At 41.1% G+C, this 22,524-nt stretch overlaps 2 protein-coding genes across 5 annotated transcripts; both read left to right on the top strand.

Annotated features, from left to right (window-relative positions):
* The first annotated feature begins 2,325 nt into the window (after positions 1-2,325).
* Positions 2,326-22,321, top strand: LOC133539788 (protein S100-G-like). 4 transcript variants are annotated; one of them, XM_061881965.1, is made up of 4 exons: positions 19,124-19,533; positions 19,606-19,643; positions 21,866-22,019; positions 22,109-22,321. In XM_061881965.1, exons 3-4 carry the CDS (start codon positions 21,876-21,878, stop codon positions 22,256-22,258), a joined length of 294 nt encoding a protein of 97 aa, XP_061737949.1. In that variant the 5' UTR covers positions 19,124-19,533; positions 19,606-19,643; positions 21,866-21,875; the 3' UTR covers positions 22,259-22,321. The 4 variants fall into 4 exon arrangements, with proteins under 4 accessions (XP_061737948.1, XP_061737950.1, XP_061737949.1 ...); XM_061881964.1 differs by lacking the exons at positions 19,124-19,533; positions 19,606-19,643 and adding an exon at positions 2,326-2,919; XM_061881966.1 differs by lacking the exons at positions 19,124-19,533; positions 19,606-19,643 and adding an exon at positions 4,187-4,957.
* LOC133539787 (protein S100-A6-like) lies at positions 15,641-16,751 on the top strand. Its single transcript, XM_061881962.1, has 3 exons — positions 15,641-15,805; positions 16,083-16,244; positions 16,353-16,751. The coding sequence occupies exons 2-3, from the start codon at positions 16,113-16,115 to the stop codon at positions 16,608-16,610; spliced, it is 390 nt and encodes a 129-aa protein (XP_061737946.1). The 5' UTR covers positions 15,641-15,805; positions 16,083-16,112; the 3' UTR covers positions 16,611-16,751.
* Positions 22,322-22,524: the final 203 nt, after the last annotated feature.

The raw sequence follows: 22,524 nt of genomic DNA, 5'->3' as shown, positions 1-22,524 counted from the left end.
TTGGTGGCCGCGGGATACGGTCTCTGCTTTTTGCAGATGATGTGGTCCTGATGGCTTCATGTGGCTGGGATCTTCAGCTCTCACTGGATCGGTTCACAGCCGAGTGTGAAGCGACCGGAATGAGAATCAGCACCTCCAAGTCCGAGTCCATGGTTCTCGCCCGGAAAAGGGTGGAGTGCCATCTCCGGGTTGGGGAAGAGACCCTGCCCCAAGTGGAGAAGTTCAAGTACCTAGGAGTCTTGTTCACGAGTGGGGGAAGAGTGGATCGTGAGATCGACAGGCGGATCGGTGCGGCCTCTTCAGTATTGCGGACGTTGTACCGATCTGTTGTGGTGAAGAAGGAGCTGAGCCGGAAGGCAAAGCTCTCAATTTACCGGTCGATCTACGTTCCCATCCTCACCTATGGTCATGAGCTTTGGGTCATGACCGAAAGGATAAGATCACAGGTACAAGCGGCCGAAATGAGTTTCCTCTGCCGGTTGGCGGGGCTCTCCCTTAGAGATAGGGTGTGAAGCTTTGCCATCCGAGAGGAGCTCAAAGTAGAGCCGCTGCTCCTCCACATCGAGAGGAGCCAGATGAGTTGGCTCGGGCATCAGGTCAGGATGCCACCCGAACGCCTCCTTAGGGAGGTGTTTAGGGCACGTCCAACCGGTAGGAGGCCACGGGGAAGACCCAGGACACGTTGGGAAGATTTTTTCTCCCGGCGGGCCTGGAAACGCCTCGGGATCCCCCGGGAAGAGCTAGACAAAGTGTCTGGGGAGAGGGAAGTCTGGGCTTTCCTGCTTAGGCTGCTGCCCCCGCGACCCGACCTCGGATAAGCGGAAGAAGATGGATGGATGGATTTGAAATGCTGTCGTGGGGTTTTTACACTTTCTTTTTACACTGTCATCACAGCCATGCTCATTAGTGAGAACATCCTCAATTTCAATCATCTCATTGTCAAAACCATCAACAGCAAAACCCTCATTTTCAACCCCATCATCATCATCATTGTCATCATTATCATTTTGAGAATAACCTGTAAACCTTGTCAATAAAGCCATCAAAATTTAACATTTTGTTTCATCTGACCACAGAACTTTCCTCCAGAAGGTCTTATCTATGGCGTCACATTAGTGCCAAAATCCAAATGCATAAAAACTGTTATCGCGCGCTGATTCCCCACTTTGTGCACGTGCGCGACATCCTTTTGCGCACGATGTGGTGCCTTTGTGCACGCGTGCGGTGCCTTTTAGTGCGCGCGTGGGCCTTTTTGCGTCTCGGCCTGGCATCTCTCCTCACGCTGTCATGTTTGTTTTAGCACTTTGCGGGCGGGAATGGTTAGACGGCCCCTTCTTTCTGATTGGCTCTGAGCGCTGTCAGTCAATGGCAATATGGCGGCCATCTTACCTCAGGCAGCTGGCCCCGCCCAGTACATAGTTGTCAAGGAACATGTACTATTTAAATAACCATAACTTTGCTCAATTTTCAACTAATTTCCAAACGGTTCGATTTGTTATAAATGTCACGTTTTCATGGCTGAACAAGTAAGTCTTACACTATTATCCCTCAGATTTAATTTGCCTAATGTATGGAGCTAGCTTTTTTTGTTGTTTTTTTAAATACATATTTTTAACTCTGCCATCTATACTGATCTGGGCTGATATCTAATGTTCCATAGTTTGAGTTGTTTGCAGAAACGTAAATACTTTTTATAGTAATATTAAAACCATATTCATTAATTGTAGAGATAACCTGTCATTCATTATTCTGCTAAAATAGTAATTGCAATCATAACATCAATAATTAGGCCCATATGCTAATCTCTTGTGGTCCTGATATGAAGTACGCATAGATAAGTGGGTTCGGGTAGACTCTGGTGTAAACTTAAAGTAGATAGAAGAAAGAAAATTAATAGTCCCCCATTGTGGCATACATTCAATATTTACATATACAAATATTAAATAAATAAACATATTATTTAAAACAGACAAGTGAGGAAAGAAAACCTATTTGAAAATATAATTTCCATCATTGACTGACATCTGTCGACTGGTTGTATGTGTATGAAAAGAGAGATATTGAAAACGTGACATTTATAACAAATCAAACGGTTTGGAAATTAGTTGAAAATTGAGCAAAGTTATGGTTATTTAAATAGTACATGTTCCTTGACAACTACGTACTGGGCAGGGCCAGCTGTCTGAGGTAAGATGGTCGCCACGTTGCCATTGACTGACAGCGCTCAGAGCCAATCAGAAAGAAGGGGCCGTCTAACCATTCCCGCCCCCAAAGGGCCAAAACAAACACGACAGCGCGAGGAGAGATGCCAGACCGAGACGGAGCTTGCGCACATAGGCACCGCGTGCGCACAAAAATGCACCGCGCGCACGCACAAAGGCACCACACGCGCGCAATTGGGTGTCGCACGTGCGCGCAAAGTGGGGAATTAGCGCGCGATAACAGTTTTTATGCGCTTGGATTGTTGGCACTAATGTGACGCCATACTTATCTTTGTCTATGTGATGTCAGATTAAACAAAAACGGAGCTGTTTGGCCACAACACCCAGCAATGTGTTTGGAGTAGAAAAGGTGAGGCCTTTAATCCCAGGAACACCAAGCTTACCGTCAAGCAGGGTGGTGGTAGTATTATGCTCTGGACCTGTTTTACTGCCAATGGAACTGGTGCTTTACAGAGACTAAACTGGACAATGAAAAAGTAGAATTACCTCCGAATTCTTCAGGACAACCTACAATCATCAGCCCGGAGGTTGGGTCTGGGGCGCATTTGGGTGTCCCATCAGGACAATGACCCCAAACACATGTCAAAAGTGGTAAAGGAATGGCTAAATCAGGCTAGACTATGTGACGCTTTGCTGGCATTGTGGTGATGCGGGTGCGTTCTCTCAATTGTGCGGGCGGACTGGACACAGCGGGAAGGTAAGAAATGATGATTTATTTATACTATAAAACAGACTAAGAACAAAAACACTTGCACAAGGCACTAAAGACAAAACCAACAGAACTAGCATGGGAGCTAGAAAGAACAAAAGGCGCTAGCATGTGAGCTAGGGAAACAACCAGAGGAATAGCGTGGGAGGTAATGAATACAAACTTACTTTTACCACAATCAGGGATAGCGACGTCATCTATTGTATCGGACAGCAAACTAGACTGCGAGAACGAATGCACAAAGAAGGCTGGCTTGAATATAGAAACATAATCACAAGACAGGTGTGCGTAAAAAAACAAGATGCAGGTGACACTAATACGTAACTCTGGCAATGGAAACAAACAGGAAGTGCCACCAGGAACTAAGGAAGACCAATACTAAACAGGACGTGATGCAAAGACGGAACAAAAACAGAATATGACATGATCCAAGTAGCGGATCATGACATAAGCCCCTCCTAAAAGGACAGATGTACCAAAAAAGATTGAACCACCCCTCCCCACAACAACAAAGTCCAAACATGAAGGGAGGGCGGAGGTAGGACATGGTGCAGGGTCGCCAGGTCGCATGTCCCCGAATCCACCGGGGACAAGTCAGGCGTTCCATTTCCCGCCGCCGTAAATGTCTTGCCGGGCGACCTCGGAGAGGCCACTTCCATGGCCAACAGGGAGGAGAATGTGCCCGGCGAGGAGGACGACCAGGACAAGGCCACATCTGTGGCCGACGTGGAGGTGGACGCATCAGCGCCTTCATCATGGCGGGCTTGGAAGCAGCAGACGAAGACGGCGCTGGTGCCGCAGACGAAGCAGGTGCGGGTGCTGCAGCCAAAGCAAGCCCGAGTGCAGCAGACGAAGCCAGCGCTGACGCAGGAGATGAAGCCGGTGTCGGTGCTGCAGCCAAAGCAGGCCCGAGGGCAGCAGACGAAGTCAGCGCTGACGCAGGAGCGTCGGCCGAGGAGCAGGATCTGGTACTGACGACAGCCGAGGTGCATGCACTGGTGCCAGCTGGGGTGCAAACACTGGTACCAGCCGAGGTACAGGCACTGGTGCCAGCCGAGGAGCAGGCACTGGTGCCAGCCGAGGAGCGGGCATTAGTGCCAGCCGAGGGACAGGTACTGGTGCCAGCTGAGGCACACTTTCTGGAGTGGAATCCAGCATAGTGTCAGGGGCTGGAGTGGGACCCAGCATCGAGTCAAGTGCTGGAGTCGGATCCAACATAGAGTCCGGTGCTGGAGTGGGATCCAGACCTGGACTAGGACTATGACTCGGACTCCGACAATGACTAAGACTATGATTAAGACTAAGACCAGGACTTAGACTATGACTAAGACTATGACTCGGAAAATGACTAAGACTATGAGTATGAGTCGGACTAGGACTAAGACTGTGACTAGGACTAGGACCATGACTAGGACCAGGACTAGGACTAGGAGTCGGGCTAGGACCAGGACTCGGACTATGACTATGACTATTACTATAGCTATTGCTATGACTATGACTATGACTATGGCCATGACTGTGGGTATGACTGTGACCTTGGCTATGACTGGGGCTATGACTGTGAGTGTGGGACTTGGGCCAGGACTTGGGCTAGGATTAGCTACAGGTGCAGCTAGCCGTGGTGCCAGTGGAGGCGGCCTAGCAGGTGGTGGCGTTTTGGCAGGCCGGAATAACGGTGGAGGAGGACACGCCAGAGTTTGCGGTCTGGCGGGGCAAAAAACCGGTGGTGGAGGTCTAGTTGGAGGTTGCGGCTTGGCTGGACGAGCACAGCTACCAGACCGGACCAAGTGGAGTCGAGCGGGGCTTGGAGACCTCCAGGTCCCCAGATCATCTCTACACCCGGCGTATAGCGGAATGTCCCAGCCTCCATCGCTTGGGCTATCCTCCCCGTAATCTCATCAAACTCATCGATCTCCGCTGCGAGAGAACGTCTCTTTGCTTGCAGTCAACTGTGACGTTTTGCTGGCATTGTGGTGATGCAGGTGCGTTCTCTCAATTATGCAGGCGGACTGGACACAGCATGAAGGTAAGAAATTATGATTTATTTATACTATAAAGCAGACTAAGAACAACAACTCTTGCACGAGGCACTAAAGACAAAACCAACAGAACTAGCATGGGAGCTAGAAAAAACAAAAGGCACTGGCATGTGAGCTAGGGAAACAAACAGAGGAATAGCGTGGAACTAACGAATACAAAAATACTTTTACCACAATCGGGGAAAGCGACGTCACCTGTTGCATCGGACAGTAAACTAGACTGCGAGAACAAATGAACAAAGAAGCCTGGCTTAAATACAGGAATGTAACTATGGCAACGGAAACAAACAGGAAGTGCCACCAGGAACTAAAGAAGACAAATACTAAACAGGATGTGATGCAAAGACGAAACAAAAACAGAATACGACATGATCCAAGTAGCGGATCATGACAGAATGAAGTTTTTAGAATGGCCTTGCCAAAGCTCTGACTTGAATGTGTGGACAATGTTGAAGAAACAAGTCCATGTCAGAAAACCAACAAAATTTAGCTTATCTGCACCAATGTTGTCAAAAAGAGTAGTCACAAGTTTAACCAGAATCTTGCCAGAAACTTGTGGATTGCTACCAAAAGCGCCTTATTGCAGTGAAACTTGTCAAGGGACATGTGACCAAATAACAACATTGCTGTATGTATACTTTTGACCTAGCAGATTTGGTCACATTTTCAGTAGACCCATATTAAATTCTTAAAAGAACCAAATTTCATGAATGTTTTTTGTGACCAACAAGTATGTGCTCTCTCCACACCAGATACTATCCTCGAATACGCGAGAATCATGTTGAATCGAGAATGTTCTCTAAATCGAATCTTCATCCTAAAAATCAGAATCCAATCAAAATGTCAGTTGTTGGAAGATTCTCATCCGTACAAAACAGGACCCACCAAGGATCGCAGGGCCATACAGACAGCGCGTTATCACAGGGCGGGCTGGCTTTGTTCTGGGCTGCTAAATTGGACAACAAATTACACCAAACCAAACCGAAAACTATTCCACAAAACAACCTTAGCTGTGGATTTTAGAAACCGTTTCACCCCTACGTTCTGCTGTATTGGTGATCAGGATGCAGAGACATATTTGTCAGTTGTGTTGAAATAGGAACAAAACGGGACTAAGCAAATACAAATCCGCCAATAATCTGTCGAGAGGTACTATTATATAAAAAAAGAAAGGCGGTGCAAAACAAAAATAGGGAATACAAAACAAAACCACAAAACAGGAATGAGGAAAACCAAAGCCAGACATCCAAACCGTCACCCAGAACGTGATGACATGAACACTCCAAATAATATCTGTTCCTTTTAAAACAGGTTTCACCCTAGAGCATAAACAGGTTTAACCGTAAGTGTGACTATTGACACACTAACTCAAGAAACTGACTCATCGCATTTGCTAGCTACGGTATGAAGCTGTTTCAGTCTCCTCCTAGTAACCAGCAAACTTGATTTACCAAGATCCAAACACCGTGTGGTTTGTTCATGAAGCTTGATGCGGTTACTGTTATTTTAGGAGAGTTCATTGACAGTCATGATTTAGTCAGTTTAATTATAGTTGGTAAAAGGTTTATGTTTAAGGCCAAAAACAGATAAGATAAGATAAGCTGTGACTTCAATGTTTTACTATCCATCCATTTTCTACCGCTTATTCCCTTTCGGGGTCTACTTACGTATAAAATACTACACGGTCTAGCTCCAGCCTATCTTGCCGATTGTATAGTACCATATGTCCTGGCAAGAAATCTGCATTCAAAGGACCCCGGCTTATTAGTGATTCCCAAAGCCCAAAAAAAGTCTGCGGGCTATAGAGCGTTTTCCATTCGGGCTCCAGTACTCTGGAATGCCCTCCCGGTAACAGTTCGAGATGCCACCTCAGTAGAAGCATTTAAGTCTCACCTTAAAACTCATTTATATACTCTAGCCTTTAAATAAACACCCTTTTTAGACCAGTTGATCTGCCGTTTCTTTTCTTTTTCTCCTATGTCCCACTCTCCCTTGTGGAGGGGGTCCGGTCCGATGGCCATGGATGAAGTATTGGCTGTCCAGAGTTGGGACACAGGATGGACCGCTCGTCCAGAGTCGGGACCCAGGATGGACCGCTCGTCCACAGTCGGGACCCAGGATGGATCGTTCGCTTGTGTATCGGCTGGGACATTTCCGCGCTGCTGATCCGCCTCCACTTGGGATGGTTTCCTGCTGGCTCCGCTGTGGACGGGTCTCTCGCTGCTGTGTTGGATCCGCTTTGGACTGGACTCTCGCGGCTGTGTTGGATCCACTATGGATTGAACTTTCACAGTATCATGATCGCTCGACATCCATTGCTTTCGGTCCCCTAGAGGGGGTGGGGTGGGGGGGCACATATGTGGTCCTCTCCAAGGTTCTCATAGTCATCATTGTCACCGACGTCACACTGGGTGTGAGTTTTCCTTGACCTTATGTGGGCCTACCGAGGATGTCGTAGTGGTTTGTGTTGTAGTTTGTGCAGCCCTTTGAGACACAAGTGATTTAGGGCTATATAAATGAACATTAATTGATTGATTGATATTCACTTAGTATTACTTTTTTTTTAAAACATGTATTAAGTGTTTTTTAGCTTTAGAAAGTTATATGGTTAAAACAGTTTATGATGCCAAAAAATATTTTTAGAATGCTTATTTTGAAAATGTAATTTTGTTTACAGATTGCATGCAATGTTCCCTAATTTTGAGTGTACATAAATGAAGGTGTGTGTTGGACAAAATCTGGACTGGACCTCGTTTTAAAAACCCTTTAAACAATCTAATTTAATTGACAACCTGGTCTGGTGAAGACAATGTCCTTATTTTTTACTTAAAATATAAATAAATAAATAAAATTAGATATATAAATAAAAAACATTTTCTTGAATAAAAAATAAAGTAAAATAGATACAAAAAGAGTTTTATAGAAACTAGTAATTAATAAAAATATGTCAACTTAACTGTTAAAGGTTAGTACTATTCGTCATATCGTCGGCCATCCATCGAAACGAGTATGATTGTCCTCCCGTTGGTGGGATTGCCTTCAGGAGAACACCTGTGCGTGAAATCTTTTAAAGTGGTGCACAGACAGCCACCACACTGTCCTTGGCAAAGAAAAGGCCAGGGTCCAATGGCATGGAGACCAAGACAATTGGGGGCCAATCTTTGCTGCAGCCTTCTCCCGCCTTTGTGACTGTTGTGGAGCTTCTATGCAACCACTCCGCCATTGAGGTCTTTTTCGACGAGGGAGACACGCAGACGCCAACGTCACTTCTTCACTGTGGGGAGCTGTATCCGGTGTCGAGGGAAACCCAGGACGACCGGCACCTCCTATTTAGTCGGTTGGTGGAGTGGCCGTGCCAGCAACTTGAGAGATGCAGGTTCGATTCCCGCTTCCGCCATCCTTGTCACTGCCGTTGTGTCCTTGGGCAAGGCACTTTATCCACCTGCTCCCAGTGCCACCCACACTGGTTTAAATGTAACTTCGATATTGGGTTTCACTATGTAAAGCGCTTTGAGTCACTAGGGAAAAGCGCTATATAAATATAATTCACTTCACTTCACTTCACTTCACTAACAGCTGCAGGAGGCTGCCGGAGCTCCGGTCTGTCGGAGGACCGCCTATGGTGCGCCTACCAGCACTTGCTTTTCTCTCAGGGTGTGCTCCCCTAGAGTTTTGTCTTCCCAGACTAACCCACAAGGAAAATTGCGACTGATATTGATATTCCAACTATTATCATAATATTGCGCCAATGTTCAGTTTTTCTTGTAAAATGTTGACTTGCGTAGAGTAAAATAACTACTTTTATTATCACACTGCCAACGTTTTTCTTGTATAATTGTGACCTTTTTTTTTGTAAAATTCCTACTCATTTTTCACAACAAGTTTTTTTTTATACCTGCAATGTTGTAAATACCAATCTTTATATATCTAGAAAGATTGGTCCTAAAGAAGTCTGCATTTTTCGGAGGTCTCAAGAAGGTAACAAATACAAGAAAATGTGTGTGTGTTTGTGTGTACGTGTGTGTATATATATATATATATATATATATATATATATATATATATATATATATATATATATTTTAATAATCATCTGAGTTTTTGTAAGGGACAAATACATACACTAGATATAAACCCCTTTTCCATATAAGTTGGGAAATTGTGTTAGATGTAAATATAAACGGAATACAATGATTTGCAAATCCTTTTCAACCCATATTCAATTGAATGTACTACAAAGACAAGGTATTCGATGTTCAAACTCATAAACTTTATTTTGTTTTGCAAATAATATTCAACTTAGAATTTCATGGCTGCAACACGTGCCAAAGTAGTTGGGAAAGGGCATGTTCACCTTTGTGTTACATCACATTTTCTTTTAACAACACTCAATAAACGTTTGGGAACTGAGGAAACTAATTGTTGAAGCTTTGAAAGTGGAATTCTTTCCCATTCTTGCTTGATATACAGCTGAAGTTGTTTAACAGTCCAGGGTCTTGTTGTCATATTTTACGCTTCATAATGTGCCACATATTTTCGATGAGAGACATGTCTGGACTGCAGGCGGGCCAGGAAAGTACCCGCACTCTTTTACTACGAAGCCACGCTGTTGTAACACGTGGCTTGGCATTGTTTTGCTGTAATAAGCAGGGGCGTCCATGATAACGTTGCTTGGATGAAAACATTTGTTGTTCCAAAACCTGTATGGACCATTCAGCATTAATGGTGCCTTCAAAGATGTGTAAGTTACCCATGCCTTGGGCACTAATACACCCCCATACCATCACAGATGCTGGCGTTTGAACTTTGCGCCTATAACAATCCGGATGGTTATTTTCCTCTTTGTTCCGGAGGAGACCACGTCCACAGATTCCAAATATAATTTGAAATGTGGACTCGTCAGACCTCAAAACACTTTACCACTTTGCATAAGTTCATCTTAGAAGACCTCGGGCCCAGCGCAGCCGACGGCGTTCCTTGGTGTTTTTGATAAATGGCTTTCGCTTTGCATAGTAGAGTTTTAACCTGCACTTACAGATGTAGCGACCAACTGTAGTTACTGACAGTGGTTTTATGAAGTGTTCCTGAGTCCATGTGGTGATATCATTTACACACTGATGTCGGTTTTTGATGCAGTACCGCCTGAGGGATCAAAGGTCCGTAATATCATCGCTTACGTGCAGTGATTTCTCCAGATTCTCTGAACCTTTTGACGATTTTACGGACCGTAGATGGTAAATTCCCTAAATTCCTTGCAATAGCTCTTTGAGAAATGTTGTTCTAAAACTGCTTGACAATTTGCTTAGAATTTGGTGACCCTCGCCCCATCCTTGTTTGTGAATTACTTAGCATTTCATGGATGCTGCTTTTATACCCAATAATGGCACCCACCTGTTCCCAATCAGCCTGCACACCTGTGGGATGTTCCAAATAAGAGTTTGATGAGCATTCCTTAACTTGATCATTATTTATTGCCACCTTTCCCAACGTCTTTGTCACGTGTTGCTGGCATCAAATTCTAAAGTTAATGATTATTTGCAAAAAAAAAAATGTTTATTAGTTTTAACATCAAATATGTTGTCTTTGTAGCATATTCAACTGAATATGGGTTGACAATGATTTACAAATCATTGTATTCTGTTTATATTTACATCTAACACAATTTCCCAACTCATATGGAAACGGGGTTTGTAGAAAAAAGGTATCTAAACTTAAAAAAATAATAACAAAGGAAGTATGATTTCATTTTAATGTATTAATAATATGAATAATAATAACAAAATGTATTAATACAAATATTAAAGGTAATCATAGATAAAAATGCTTGTGGGAGTACACATATTTTTATTTACCTTTCAAGTAGACTAATAATGTGTTCTTTACCATGGATAAGTGTCATGAATGTGTTTCTAAATAAATTATCCACTTCAACCATCTCTCTTTAATAGGTCTTCCCTCAGATGTGGTATATGAGTAATTTTTTCCTTTTTCCATATTTCTTTGATAATGTCCAGCCATAGTTTCTGAGTAGGAGGTTATGTCCGTACTACTGAAATTATGTGTCCAATATATATAGACAAAAGATATATTTTAATGATTTATATTCTATGTATAATAAACAAATATCAGTAAAAAAAAAAAATACTATTGGGCACCAAAAAGCATCAATTGAATTTGTCCTAATCAGCCCTTTGAGTCAAATTATAAAATGACAATGTGTTTAATATTTTTATTTTGGACCATCAAAATGTTGACACACACGCGTATCACACTCACCTGTTCATCATCTGTCTTTGCACCGATCCTGTTGCCCTGTGTGGAACTGTCGTTCTTCTGAAACATGCTAAAAAAACTAAGATCGTATTCGCAAAACGGTGATGAGTGATGATGAATCACATTGCGTGTGCTAAATAATTATATTTGCATCCTCTCCTCCCAGTATGGTGGCCGTTTTTAAGATCAGTATACATTTTGCATATTAATGAAGAGAGAGACGCAGAATGGATTGCACACGGTATAGCTTGGTTGGTAGAGTGGCCGTGCCAGCAACTTTATGGTTCCAGGTTTGATCCCCACTTCCGTCGTCCTAGTCACTGCCGTTGTGTCCTTGGGCAAGACACTTTACCCACCTGCTCCCAGTGCCACACACACTGGTTTTAATGTAACTTAGATATTGGGTTTCACTATGTAAAAGCGATTCGAGTAACTAGAGAAAAGTACTATAAAAATATAATTCACTTCACTTCACACCTTATTCCGTTTATTTAACAGACGCAATCCACTTTGCACAAGTTAAATGTATTAGCTTTGTGTGTGCTATCAGGTTTGCACGTGTTTTAGTACATACAAACCTTGAGTTTATCAGGCCCTTGATGTTTGACCCAACTCCAAAATTGCGGTGACAAACAGATTTAAGTGGCTTGTTACACATGCTCACAGGTTTGACTCTTTGTCACAGTGCTAAAAACAAGCTGAAGTACAGTTAGAAAGCTTAAAATTGGTTGTGTTTGGGAATGGAAAGACAGTTGTGCATTGTGACAAATGTGATGTTGCTTTTTGCACATGCAAATTAGTTTAGTCTCACCACGTACTTTGTAAATGCTTAAATCAAGCTGAAGTACATTGGCCCTGAAGTGGCGAAAAGGCCCAGTCCAATTAAATGGCATGTTGCATATGATTTACTAAGACTGCAATGGAGTGGTGCAGACCACCTTATTTAAAAATACGTATTTAAAAAACGTTGCGCAATGTGACAAACAAATTTAAGTGGATTATTACCCATGCTGATAGTTTTCACTCACTTCGGCAATGCTAAAAGCAAGCTGTGGTAGAGTTGCTGTAAAAAGGTCAAAAAGGTTCAATAATGGGTTGAGTGTGTGAATAGGAGGACATTTGCTCGACGTGACAAAAATAATGTTGCTTTTTTCACATACTGAACAGATTTGTCTCACCTCCAAAATACTAAAAACAAACATATATTGACCTCAAAGAGGAGGAAAGGTCCAGTACAGTTATGGACAAACAAAGTCATTTGGCTTGTGTCACACATAGAATTCGTAATTGTTTTGACTCACTTCCAAAATGCTAATTACAGCGGTTGCAAAGAATCAAAAAGCTCAATAGTTGATGTCTTATGTAAACAGTTTAAAAAAAAACACACGATTATTCAGATTCGCTCTCCTATTTTTCATTTTCAGAGTGCGTTCACACAAGCAAGAGAAAGAGATGCTGTACTCAACCAGCGTTGCAGTGCAATAAGCACAATACAAATTTGATAGAAAAAATAGATATTATTTGGATAAAAAAGAAAATACATTTTTAAAATAGCACATATAAGAATTAGTCCATTTCGATGGGAGTCAGTGGGGGGTAGTGTTGTCTCGATACCAATATTTTGGTACCGGTGCCGGTACCAAAATGTATTTCAATACTTTTCGATACTTTTGTAAATAAAGGGGACCACAAAAAATGGCGTTATTGGCTTTATTTTAACAAAAAAAATTTAGGGTATATTAAACATATGTTTCTTGTTGCAATCAAAGAATAATTTTGGCCTTAGATAAAATAGTGAACATCAGAATCAGAATCTGAAATACTTTATTAATCCCCGAGGGGAAATTACAATTTTCAGCACAACCCCATTCAAGATCAGACTAACATTACAGGGAGACAGGATCGCTAACGGGTCTGCCGACTTCCGGCGCCCCTCACAAAAAAGGTGAGATACGGTCAGAATCGGTCTATGCCTGGGCACTGGAGAGCGGGTCCAGACTGAGGCCAAGGGAAAAAACAACTCATAACCATAGCACACATCCCTCATACATTTGTGTAAGAGGAAAATATCAAACATCGAAGAACACAAAGAACATACAAGACAAGTAGTAAGTAAGCAAACAAATGCTCCTAATTGGTCTACTGACATATGCAGTAACATATTGTGTCATTTCTCATTCTATTATTTTGTCAAAATTATAAAGGACAAGTTGTAAAAATTTATTATAAATTCACTTGTTGATTTACCGTTAATATCTGCTTATTTTCCGTTAAAACATGTTCTATTTACACTTCTGTTAAAATGTAATAAAAACGTTTTCTTCTTCTGTTTGGATATTTTACATTAGTTTTGGATGATACCACAAATGTAGGTATCGATCCGATACCAAGTAGTTACATGATTATACACTGGTCATTATTTAAGTTCTCGTGTGTCCAGGGACATATTTCCTAAGTTTATGAACATAATATAAAAAAATTTTTTAAAAAGAAGAAAGATTTTGTGATTAAAAAATATTGATGTTATCGTAGTCGTATCGACTAGATACGCTTTTTGTACTTGATATCATTACAGTGGATGTCAGGTGTAGATCCACCCATGGCATTTGTTTACATTGTGACTCTGGTGAGCTATTGTGTCCTCCAAAGGTGTGTAGTGAAGCATGTTTAGCTATTCCTCGTCCTGCAGGGATGATACCTATAAAAACTCACTTTATTTGTCGCCAAGGATTAGTGATTTAGGAGAAGTTAAAACACTGCAGATTGTAAATGGACATTAGCCGCTAGCTAGCTAGCCATGTCTTAAAGCACCTCTTTCTGAGGGCGTTTTAGTGTGATAGCTTCACCTTTATTGTTAGTTTTTGAGCCAAAATGCGTCCGTTCTCCATTTTCTGTCTATACACCTTGTCTGCTTGTAACTACTCCGTGATTGTGTGCTGCCGAACATGCCCCTCTGCTCATAAAGCCAGACGATGACGCGCCGTCATGTTTGTAAAATAAGAATATGGCGAACCGGTACCTTTCTAACAGAGTACTAGTACCGGTATACTGTACAACCCTAGTGGGGGGTATTTTTCGGGAGGGGAAACAGGTAATCCATCATCCAGCCATGTTTGCACGATCTGCAGGCAGTGACAAGCACTTCATGTTCTGACAATGAATGCATTCATTATGTTTACGAGGCATGCCAACCAGTTGTTCTGCACTACAGGTTGTACTCTTATTGTTGTTGCTTTGGGAACAAACCCTCCTTAACACTGAAATGAGTACTACGTATTGAATGTGTGTCATAGTCAGGGTATTACTCAATTTTCAGGCTAGTGGTACGGTACATGGCCAGGTATTTTTGTTTTGTTTTTGTTGTTATTTAATTTTTCATGATCATCTTTGTTGTAATGGGTATGGAATAGGATATTTGCACACGTGGGACCAATTTATTTCAAAGGACTGTCATAATAATCACATACGTGTGTTGGATTGGATTGGAGTAAAATACATTATGATTTTTTTTACATTATGTAAAAAGTAGTTTTGATCAAATAAATAATGTACATTTAAATAAAACCTTTGAGAAACATGTTCCTGTATGTCATTCTGACAATAAAATCGGATGTATGTCCAAATTTTGGGCTCTTTTATTAAAATAAATTTTAATTTTGCAAGCGAGTAATAACCTGTGATTATGAACTGCATGAATGAATCGTCCATATTCAAAAGTGTGCTTAGTATGAATAACAAAAAAACAATGATGAATCAGTTATTTACCTTGTCAAGACTATAATGACCTAATTCCAAATATTCCACTTTGCAACTCGTTTTTTCTTTGTAAAACATAGCACATATTGTGTTTTTCCCCATTTAAAAAAATTAAGAGTAGTTATGACAAAAATCCTATGTATGTACATTTATACTATACATATACATGTGTATATATATATATATATATATATATATATATATATATGGTTGGGTTGAAATTCTACTGATTTTGCATTAAATCAGGTTGTTTTAGCTAATAATCATGCCGCAAGATCTAGCATGTTGCATTCAATGTTTATTCCTGTTAATTCCCATGGAAAATTTCCAACTTTGAATAGTCCCGGAATTTTGCAAGTCTAACTACAACTCACATAGCTGCTGTGCAGCATTGTTTACTGCCATCGCTTCAGATGGCGAGGCCTTTACCCTCTCCTCCACAAGGGTGTTTAAAAAGAAAAAAAGACACTTTTGTGCATTGTACAGAATAAGGTAAATAGGAGATGTTTGTTAGAGCTGTCAGAAAAAGGGTGTAGTACACACCAAAGTAAAGCAATAGATTGCAGGAATGTATTGTCTCATACTCGTCGTGCGGAGCCAAACCAATCAGAGGCACAACAGTGCCAGTGAAACCTGTCTGGGTGTAGTGTGAGACTAAGTTTGTGTGATGAATAATTTTTTGGTGTGTGTGTATGTGCTAATTAGAGAGGATGTTACCGGTATAAGAGGAGGCTTTGCTTTCTCTTGGAAGTATCACGCGTTGTTGGAGAGTCAGAGAAGATCTCGCTGCACCTCACACATTTACTGTGAGTATTGGATCCTTTTCTTTTCTATCTATGATAGTTGTCTATTAATCTATCCATTCATAACTTTAACTGTGTCGTTAACCGTCACACAACATTTCAATATTTGCACCTTAATTGATTGATTGATTGAAACTTTTATTAGTAGATTGCACAGTTCAGTACATATTCCGTACAATTGACCACTAAATGGTAACACCCGAATAGGTTTTTCAACTTGTTTGAGGGGTCCACGTTAATCAATTCGCTTAAGGTTATTGGTTCTCTCTCCTATTAATAGCAACAGATCAATAACCCCCTTCCAGCAGCCATGAGGGGCGTAATGGAATCCATGGAGTCATTGATAGATCTCTTCAATGAGTACGCTGGCGATGACGACTGTTTGAGCATAGAGGAGTTGCAGAAACTGGTGGATGAGGGTCTCAAGGAGTCTGACCTTGAGGTGAGTGACAAAGAATAAAAATGAAAAAAAATCACATTGTCCATGTAGAACGCAAGTGCAGGTCGTTCCGTACAATTGTCATTGGCTTTAAAGTGTCATGTTTCACAGGACAAACTGGAGATTACCGAGGTCAGTGAGGTCTTTGGTCAACTGGACAAGAACGAAGACAACAAGCTCAACTTCCAGGAGTTCATCAGATGCATCGGCATGCTGGCTACAAAGTCCCGCAAAAAGCGTGGAGGCAGGGGAGGCAAATGGGGCAAAGGGGGTGGAGGGGGCGGAGGGGGAAAGGGTGGCAGAGGGGGAAAGGGTGGCAGAGGGGGAAAGGGGGGGAGAAAAGGAAATGATGATGATGATGATGAATGATCTGTCTTCTGATTTCTCCCAAACTGTCATATGTGGATCCTCCATGGACATGTACTCATGCCACTTTGCTTCGCTATGCAACCTTGGCATGACGGAAATTATATTGAGTTTTTTTTTATGAATAAACCAATGAGAACTTAAGTGTAATCCTGTCTCTTTATTTACCATTCGACTGAAAAAAGACTTTGATCGGCAAAACGCCACTGCCGAAACAAGACACATGGTCTGCATGTTTACCCTTTCCTACCTTTTTTAAAATATATGGCGACCTATCAGTCTGCATTGCATGTCTGCTTTTGGACGGTTGAACTGAAAATCAACCTTGTTGTATTTCTTTGAGTACATTTACAATTGAGCTCTTCTATTCCAGTCTATATGATATAATCCAATCTCATTTCACGTCATGTTTATCATGACAAAGGGGTTTTCGCAATTTACTGCGAGGATTGTTCTCCCGGGATGCAAAAAGACTTTTCCGGACCAGGGTAGCAGGTAGGAACATATTAGATTCCAAAAACTCAAAAGGGTACAAAAAAACTGAAAACAACCCGAAGGCGCACGCGGAAGCTAAGGCAAAAAACTTAGGACATAAAACATGAAACTAAAGACATGAAAACCTCCCTAAACAGTGGCTTGAAACAAAATAGCATGAACTATGGAATCACATGAATACAAGCATGAAACTATGGCATGAAAAGAGCTTGAAACTATGGTATGAACAGAGCAATGTCACCAGCCTGACTAACTGGCAACAGCAGGCTTAAATAATAGTCTCTTGATTAGAGACAGGTGTGACCCGAACACAAGAGGCAGGTAAAAATTTTAAGTCGTCATGGAAACTAAAACAAACCAGGGTGCACAAAAACAGGAACTAATGGAGTCTTAAACTAACAGGAAATAACAAAAAACATGATCCAGACCACAGATCATGACAATGCTATGTAATTTCACCCATCCATCCATCCATCCATCTTCCTACCGCTTGACCCTTTCATACGGTATTTTTTAGGTCATGTGGTACAAGATTATTCTAATAAAAAATATCATGATCGCAACTCATCTTAGGCCTTAAAGCAGGGGTGTCAAACTCATTTTAGCACAAATGGAGGAAAATCTATTCCCAAGTGGGCCCGACTGCTAAAATGTTGGCACGATAACCTAAAAAAAAAAGACAACCTCAGATTGTTTTCTTTTTAAAAAAATAAAACAAGCACATTCTGAAAATGTACAAATCATAATGGGTTTTTTTACACTTACATGTTGCGGTTCTATCTTAATTCTTTGTTTTTATACAGTATAGGCCGCCAAACGTTTGGACACACCTCCTCATTCAATGTTTTTTCTTTATTTTCAGGACTATTTAGATCATGGGTGTCAAACTCTAGCCCGCGGGCCAAATTTGGCCCGCCAGGTAATTTCATTTGGCCCTTGAGGCAATATCAAATAAACATTCGACCTGGCCCACCGGTATTATACAGTGGCTGTGCCGCTGTAACATCGCATTCATCGCTAATATTCATACTTGCCAACCCTCCCGATTTTCCCGGGAGACTTCCGAAGTTAAGTGCCCCTCCCAAAAATCTCCCTGGGCAACCATTCTCCCGAATATCTCCCGATTTCCACCCGGCCAACAATATTGGGGGCCGTGCCTTAAAGGCACTGCCTTTAACGTTCTCTAAAACCTGTCGTCACGTCCACTTATCCTCCATACAAACAGCTTCAAAATGTAAGCGGCGTATACACACTCATAAGTGAATGCCACGCATACTTGGTCAACAGCCATACAGGTGACACTTGAGGGTGGCCGTATAAACAACTTTAACACTGTTACAAATATGTGCCACACTGTGAAGCCACACCAAACAAGAATGACAAACACATTTCGGGAGAACATCCGTACCGTAACGCAACAGAACAAATACCCAGAACCCCTTGCAGCAGTAACTCTTCCGGGACACTGCAATACACACTACCACCTAAAAGGTTAATTTGCTCAACCTTGGCCCGCTGCTTTCTTCAGTTTTAAATTTTGGCCCACACTGTATTTGAGTTTGACGCCCCTAATTTAGATTGTAGATTGTCACTGAAGGCATCCAAACTATGAATGAATACACGTGGAGTTATGTACTTAACAAAAAAGAGGTGAAGTAACTGAAAACATGTTTTGTATTCTAGTTTCTTCAAAATAGCCACCCTTTGCTCTGATTACTGCTTTGCACACTCTTGGCATTCTCTCTATAAGCTTCAAGCACACCTGTGATGTGAAAACTATTTCAGGTGACTACCTTTTGAAAACTCATGAAGAGAATGCCAAGAGCATGTGAAAAATTAATCAGGGCAGAGGGTGGCAATTTTGAAGAAACTTGAATACAAAACGAATTTTCAGTTATTTCACCTTTTTTTTGTTAAGTACATAATTTCACATGTGTTCACTTATAGTTTTGATGCCTTCAGTGACAACCTGCAATGTAAATAGTCCTGAAATTAAAAAAAATGCATTGAATGAGAAGGTGCGTCCAAACTTTTGCCCCGTACTCTACATTCTGGATAACTGACGTGATAACAAACTATAAATTATAATGCTCCCATTGGTGTTATTTTTAATCAATCAGAAGATGAAATGCATAACAATATAGAAACAAAGACCTTATCAGTGGCCTGGTGGTTAGAGTGTCCGCCCTGAAATGGGTAAGTCCTGAGTTCAAACCCCTGAGTCATACCAAAGACTATGCAAATAGGACCCATTCTTTCACTGCTTGGCACTCAAGTGTCTTTGATCATTTGAAAAGAACCGGTCCTTTACTATAGACGGTCATAACTACACAATGCCAATGGGTCTTTTGTTAATCAGGCTCTTTTAATCCAGAGCAGTGGATTTTGTTTGGCCTCTTGTCTGTGTTTACGTCAAAGCCACATGTGATAGGTATGTGACGTATTAACAATTCTATTGAGACTTCCCCCTCCCAATAATCCTATATGTCTCCCACCCTTGCAGCAACATTGCAGTGTTGCAAGACAACCGCGAGGATACAAGTCAGGAGTTGTTCTCTTTTTGTATTACTTTGTCCTTTGATCTTTACATTTTGTCTTTTTATTGCACTATGTTTTATGTCCTTGTGTGTTCTGTGTTCAGTGTGAGTGAATTACATGTTGACTTAGGAACACGCCTAGTTTTTTGGGAGGGGTCTATTAGGCTGCCAGCCCATATCAGAAACTGTGACACCTGTTCAACATTTAAAACTGCACTGAAACAGTGGTTGAAAACTAATCAGACATGCACGCACAATTAGATTATTCCAGACTCTTCTTGGGTTCCAAATGTTGATAATTTTTGGATTTTATTTGTTGCCATTATTTCTAGAATTATTTTCACTACCATATGTTTATGTTTATTATAGTATAACTTAAATGCAAAGAGGTGTCGACTTGTCCAGGGTGTACACCGTCTTCCATCTGAGATGGACACCCCCGCAACCCCAAAGGGAATAAGCGGGAGAAAATGGATGGGTGGAAGTATAATTTAAATCTTATTTTTACATATATTTTAAAATATGTTACTTTTTAGATATTTTTTTTAGTTATTCTCCAGTGTGGATGTCTCAAAGGTGGCTTTTTTTTAAAAGTTGTGTTGAATATATTCCTTGCCTGAGGCACAGAACGAACAACAAAACCAGTCTGGGTGGAGTACCTGTCGAAGCAGTGTCTGGTATTAAAAGATCATGTTAACGTGTCTGTACAATGTACCTTGGTTTGTACTGTCAATCTCTTCCAAATGGTCGGACGAAGACTGAATCATCCATAAACCGAAGCAATTTTTCCAAATAGGAAATAATGTAAATTCAATCCAAAACATTAACCAACAACACATGCAATAATAGTACAAGTTTTTCATGCAATGTATCTTAGTTATAAGTAAATGGATTATTGATAGCATATGGGGATAAAACGGGATTAAAAAGGATAACAGAGGATTATTTTAAGCGAAAATTAATTCAGCTCGAGCCGAGGTAATAAACTTGAAAAGCACATTTTATTTATTTGAAGATGAATTAAAATACAATTAATTAAATTAATAAAATTAGAGTGTAACTTTTTCAAGGAACTCAAACAGGTTGCATAATTTTGTATCAAACTGTTGCAATTTAATATGTATCCTGTTGAAATTGTATTGTACTCCATGTATTTAAATAGGATTATATCGGCTCAACACACCCCTAATAAATGGACATTTAACGTCATCGTTACCTTCCCATTGAAGACTCTCGCTGAAAAATATAATTGCTGGATAGAAAATACTGTATGAGCCTGACCTACAGTGCTAAGATCCAAATAACACGTGTTAAATAGCGGGTAGAAACGATATAGTTGCGTGTGCTATTAGTGGCCGTATTGCATGTGGTCTACTGAGACCGTGTGTACAATTAACAAGTCAAAAAGTGATGCAGGCCGCTTTGTTTAAATGAGGATTTTGAGTGTACTACCAGCATTATGTGGCCATGAAGACACTCATTTACGTCAATACGCAGCAAACATTTATAATCTGTGACTCCTTTTCTGCAATTTAGAATCGATATCTAGACGACAAACGATTTTAAGCATGCTGACGGTGCGTTGTGCAGAAGGTTGGTGGACCATCACAACACCACAGTGCATTCTTGTATTTGAAAATTATCCAAGCACAAGAAAATGCAGACTGCAAAATATGTTTTTTCATGTAAGAAATATATCATAATCATTTTCCTAAATGTAAAAACAAAAGCATTAAAAAAAAACACCAGCAGACACCAAAACCTCAACTTTAATCAGCCCCTTGAGTCATTCAGCAGCCATATGATTTTGCTGAATTGATGATACATCCTTTTTAAAATAAATATCCGAACGTCTATACACACACACACACACACACACACACACACACACACACACACACGCACACACGCGCACACACGCACACACACACACACGCGCGCACACACACACACACACACACACACACACACACACACACACGCAGACGTAAGATGGAGAGGTGTGTGCGTAACTGTCAGTTTGCAAGTACATTTCAGACGTGCTAAATAAAGATGCAACAGCGCCCATAGAACAGTTTCAGACTTGATGAATTGCACTCTGTGTTCTCCTCCTGTATTTATTGGCAGGCATAAAAAAGTCATAAATAGTAACAATAATTATCGACATCGATCAAAATAAAAAACGTACATCGTGAATTAATGTCTTCTATCCCACTTTCTCCAAAGCTAAGCAGCTATGGGCCGCCTGGACGAGATCATCGTAAAGTTGTCAGAACTCTTTGAGGCGTACGCCAACGATGAGGCCGCCAAGAAAAAAAGTTTGGACAAGGATGAGTTACAAGCCATGCTGAAGAATGAGGTGGACATCGAAAAGTTTGACGTGCGCCAACGCCACAAGCAGACTCACAACACAGGTCAACATCGCCATTGCTGACATTGTGTAACTTGTTTTTGGTTTGGCTTGGACAGGGGATCATCACTATGGAGACGATCGAGGAGATCTTTGACAAGATGGACAAGAACGGCGACGATGAGCTCCAACTCAATGAGTTCTGCAGAACTATGTGCAAGCTTGCAGTCATCTACTACCGCAAGAAGAACAAGGGGGCGAAGAAATAACAGGATGTTGGTGATCCTTGCAGATAATAAGCACAGTGAATAAAAACAACAATTGATTCTGTCTCTTTATTGCATTTATAATATCATTCCCACTGGGGAAGGACTGCTAATGATTGTCCACAAAACCAACTGCTGTGTCAGTCATCAGGGGATTTGAATCAAAGGAAGGTTACATTTGAAAAATGTTTATTTCATATATTAAAATTCTTAACCTCAACTTTGACATGGCATAAAAATATCAAAGATTTATATCAACCAATACAAAA

Source organism: Nerophis ophidion, linkage group LG21 (genome assembly GCF_033978795.1).
Source record: "Nerophis ophidion isolate RoL-2023_Sa linkage group LG21, RoL_Noph_v1.0, whole genome shotgun sequence".
In the NCBI taxonomy this organism is placed as follows: domain Eukaryota; kingdom Metazoa; phylum Chordata; class Actinopteri; order Syngnathiformes; family Syngnathidae; genus Nerophis; species Nerophis ophidion.
The sequence above is the reverse complement of the archived record's forward strand: the minus strand, read 5'-3'. Positions and strand labels throughout refer to the sequence as shown.